General features: G+C 48.0%; 1 protein-coding gene across 1 annotated transcript; it reads right to left on the bottom strand.

The window, feature by feature from the left end:
• Positions 1–256: 256 nt before the first annotated feature.
• LOC139039020 (cytochrome c) lies at positions 257–1,088 on the bottom strand. The gene has a single exon (XM_070478740.1). It carries the CDS (start codon positions 1,051–1,053, stop codon positions 736–738), a length of 318 nt encoding a protein of 105 aa, XP_070334841.1. The 5' UTR covers positions 1,054–1,088; the 3' UTR covers positions 257–735.
• Between the last annotated feature and the right edge of the window lie 3,159 nt (positions 1,089–4,247).

Here is a 4,247-nt window from a genome sequence, read left to right as displayed (position 1 = left end):
GATGTCCTTATACTTTTTTTTTTTTTTAATTTGGGTGCACCCTTGGCAGTGAAAGCACAGAGTCCTAAGCACTGGACCACCAGAGAATTCCCCAGAATGGCCTTATGCTTTTTTTTTTTTTTTTTTTTTGAGGTGCTAAATACTCTTTATTTGATGCTATACATAAACCACACTAAAATGCCTTTCATTAAGTAAAAGGCTAAATTTTAGATAGAGAATTTTAATTAAACTGGCATAGTTTATAAAACCAAAAAGATAAAGTGGAATTTGTCAGTGTATTTTCAATTCTTGCCTTAACAGGCTAATGAACACAACTTCAAACACATGTGAATCCTCCTCTGTTCTATGAGACAGTGAAGGGACCTTTTTCAGTATTTAAATATATTAATATAACCAGTTATAGAAATCTAAATATAAAACCAATCTCTTATAGGGTTTGAGAAGGAATGCACCATCTCCCTAAAAAGTTTAATATTCCTTATTCAAGTTCAGTCATCTCTTTAGAATGGGAAAAGTGATAGTACTTGTTGAACCGGAATTACTATCAAAATTTAAAAAGCTGACCATATTCGTTTAGCCACAAACCAATCTTATTTAAATCAGGACTGTCCAACAGAATTATTCCATCAGCCATTCATGATCTGAATTCTAGTGTATGAGATCAATTTAAATATGGTACACATAAAAAGTCATGAGACACTTCTGTTTCATAATAAATAAGGCAGTGGCCAACTATTACTCATTGGTAGCTTTTTTGAGATAAGCTATCAAGTCCTCCCTCTCTCCCTTCTTCTTAATGCCAGCAAAGATCATCTTTGTTCCAGGGATGTACTTCTTGGGATTCTCCAAGTACTCCATCAGCGTCTCCTCTCCCCAGGTGATACCTTTGTTCTTGTTGGCATCTGTGTAAGAGAATCCAGCAGCCTGACCCGTCTTTCGTCCAAACAGACCATGGAGGTTTGGCCCAGTCTTGTGCTTGCCTCCCTTTTCCACAGTATGGCACTGGGCACACTTCTGAACAAAAATCTTCTTGCCCTTCTCAACATCACCCATTTTTAAATCGTTCTTTCTCTGTGCGCGACCGAGAAGTTCGGCCTTATGCTTTTAAATGAAATATTTCCCATCCAGTTTTCATTCACAGATGTCTCACTCAAAACTGCATTTTTAGCTGGAACTTAAAGAATGTGAATATGTCCTAAATTCATGAGCAGTGGTCTTTTTTTTTTTTTTTTAAGAAGTCTATTCCCTTTGACTTCTTTTTTTGAAGAAGTCTATTCCGTTTGACTTGTTTCTGCTCGGCCAGAAACAAGCCTAAGCGTTTAGTTTATAATTGACGTGGCATTTCAAATCAGTGAGGAAATACTCTACTAAAGGGGAAAGGCTGAATAATGGTATTTTGGAAGTTAGTTAGTTATTTGGGGAAAAAAAATAAGCTTACATCTTTACTTCACATGCTTGTTAAGTCACTTCAGTACTGTCTAAGTCTTCGTGACTCGATGGGCCATAACCTGCCAGGCTCCTCTGTCCATGAGATTCTCCAGGCAAGAATACTGGAGTCCGTTGCCAGGGGATCTTGGCAACTCAGGGATGGACTCCTGCATTGGCAGGAGAGTTCTTCACCACTATCACTACCTGGGAAGCCCCTTTTCTTCACACTTTATATCAAAAGAAATTCCAGGATCTAAAAGCTAAATTCCAGGTTTTAAAAGGAGGAGGAGGAGCAGGGGGAGGAAAGGAGGAGGGTGGGAAGAAGAAGTGGGGAAAAAAAAAATCGAAATCTAGAAGAAAATTAGGGAACCCTTTGAAACTCAGATGGAAACAGTCCCATAAGCAGAAAGCAAAGGGGGAGAGAATAAAGCAAAACATCAAAAAGTCAGAGAACATAAAAATGTAAGGGGTGTATGTGTCAAAAATCACCAAATCCAAAATCGAGGTAAATTCTAAGCTTAGGAAAATATTTGCAGCGCATGACAGACTCAACATGAAGGAAAATTTCTAAAACTCAGTAAGAGAAAAAATAGAAAATGGAAAAAAATAAAATGGACAAGAGATATGAATAGACCACTCACAAAAGGGAAACGGCAGATGTTCGCATCTATTTTTAAAATACAGCAGACACGTGGTCTCGGGGGCTGGGGAAAGCAGGAAGCTAACCCAGGCTTTCACTAGGGAAGGGCCGCGGCCCCCGCCCCGCTCTGTGAAAGGGCTTCCCGGGAGAGGGGTCTCCGAAGGCCGAGCGTGCAGTCTCCCCGGGGCGCCGGACGAACAATTCCACCCTTTGTAGAGGCTTCACCCAGAACGCAGCCCCTCCCCCTGCACCGGGGCGGACCGGCTCCGGATCACTGGACGGACGGGATCGCAAGGCCAGCAGGGCCGGAGCTGGGCCAGCACCCCGGGGCGCCGCGGCCACCGGGGGGCGGTGCTGCCCCAGGGACGCGCCAGCCTCGGGCGAGCGTGGGGACCACAAAGGCCCCTTTCTTCTCTCTCCTCCTGGAGACGAGTCACAAGAGTGATGGCCGAGGCCAAAGTCAGACCGATCCAAGGAACTGCAGAGGCGGGCCGCTGCAGAGGAGGGCCGCGGGGCCGCGGGGCGGCGCCTGGGAGTCACCCTGGACGCCTGCTCTGGCCTCATCCATGGCCCCTCCGGCTCGGCTGGCACACGGGGAAACTGGGTCAGGCCGGTGGCCTAGTTTGCTGCTGAGCATCGGTGGCCCAGGGCAGGACGTGAATGAGAAGGGCATCTATCTCTCTTTCCTTCCTGGCTGACTCATGTGACAGATATCTGAGGAGTCCCTCAAGTGCCAGGTGGGTCAGGAGGCGGTCATGGGCAGCTTCCAGGGAACTTCTAAAGCCCTGGCTGTAGGAGTTCAGAACCTGTGATCTTGGACTCTGGAGGCTGGGTTTGCCGGGGTGGGTCCCCAAATCACCGGTCTCCTTTGCATCTCAAGTTCTGCTGCCCAATTTGGGACACCTCACCTTGGCATTGGATTCCTTTGGGATCCACCTCTGACTGCTCCAGAAGGTGATCCCGTCCCCCACCACACACACACATACATACATTCATACATACGTACATACATCCTATTCACTGGGTCCTGTATTTGTATCCCAGTCTGCAAAGGCCACCAGTCTCCCACTTCCACCCCAGCCCATGCAGTCCTCTCTCTGCTTCTAAATCCACCCTGGACTGCATTTCTTCATCTCTCCAAAATTCTCACTTCCTGCTGATGAAGAGGTACTTTTCATCGCCCGGTCCAAAGGTGTGTGCTACGCTCTCGGGAGCTGGACGCAGCCCGGACAGCCCAGGTCTGTTTAGCTGGAGAGGGCTGGCAAGGCCCAGAAAGACCCGACCCTGGAGAAGGGGGGGGTCGGCATCAGGGTGGGAAGCCCTGGACCCAAGTGACGTGAAGACCTCCTGTACCCACAGGCTGAGTCCAGAAGAAACGGGAGCTCGTCCTCACCCCTGTCTCCTTGTCTCCTTCCTGCCTCCTTCCCCTGCCCTGAGCCTGGGTCTAACTCTGAACCCGCGCCGCCCTGGCTGTGGAGTTGGACTGCTGCAACTTCTACTTCCCTGGGGCCCCAGAGCATCCATCAGAGGTAGCTCTGAGCTTGCATTATAGGTGAACGCAGTGAGGCTCAGAAGGGCTAAATTATGTGCCGAGAAACAGCAGAATGCCCAGCAGTTCAACTCCCGGGCCCCTCATGCCCTCCACTCCCTCATATGCTCCCCACCCCCTCACGCTCCCCACCTTAGAGAATGTGGACAGAATAAAGGGGGAAGCGGGTAGGTGCTCTGTGCCTTTGCTGGAATGACTTGTTCACAGAACTGAAGGCAGAAATTTGTCTTTAGCAACTTTTAAATGCTATATTGAGGCCAAGCCATGTGACTTATGGGATCTTAGTTCCCCCATCAGAGATTGAACCTGGGCCCTCAGCAGTGAAAGCGTGGAGTCCTAACTACTGGACCACCAGGAAATTCCCTAAATTGACTTTTTAAAAATGTTTGCTGTAGGGGCTTCCCTGGAAGTGGTTAACTCCGTGATTCTAATGCAAGGGGAGTGGGTTCCGTCCCTGGTCAGGGAACTTAAGATCCCACAATGCTGTGCAGAGTGGCCAAAAAAAAAAGTAATGATAAAGGGCTTCCACGGTGGTCCAGTGGTTAAGAATCCGCCTTGCAATGCAGGAGATACCAGTTCAATCCCTGATCTGGGAAGATCCCACATGCCATGGAACTAAGCCAGTGCACC

The sequence above is a fragment of the Odocoileus virginianus genome, chromosome 17, assembly GCF_023699985.2.
Source record: "Odocoileus virginianus isolate 20LAN1187 ecotype Illinois chromosome 17, Ovbor_1.2, whole genome shotgun sequence".
Classification (NCBI taxonomy): Eukaryota; Metazoa; Chordata; class Mammalia; order Artiodactyla; family Cervidae; genus Odocoileus; species Odocoileus virginianus.
The sequence above is the reverse complement of the archived record's forward strand: the minus strand, read 5'-3'. Positions and strand labels throughout refer to the sequence as shown.

Coding starts and splice junctions, on each gene's coding strand:
- LOC139039020 (XM_070478740.1), bottom strand. CDS start 1,053: ATGGGTGATGTTGAGAAGGGCAAGAAGATTTTTGTTCAGAAGTGTGCC.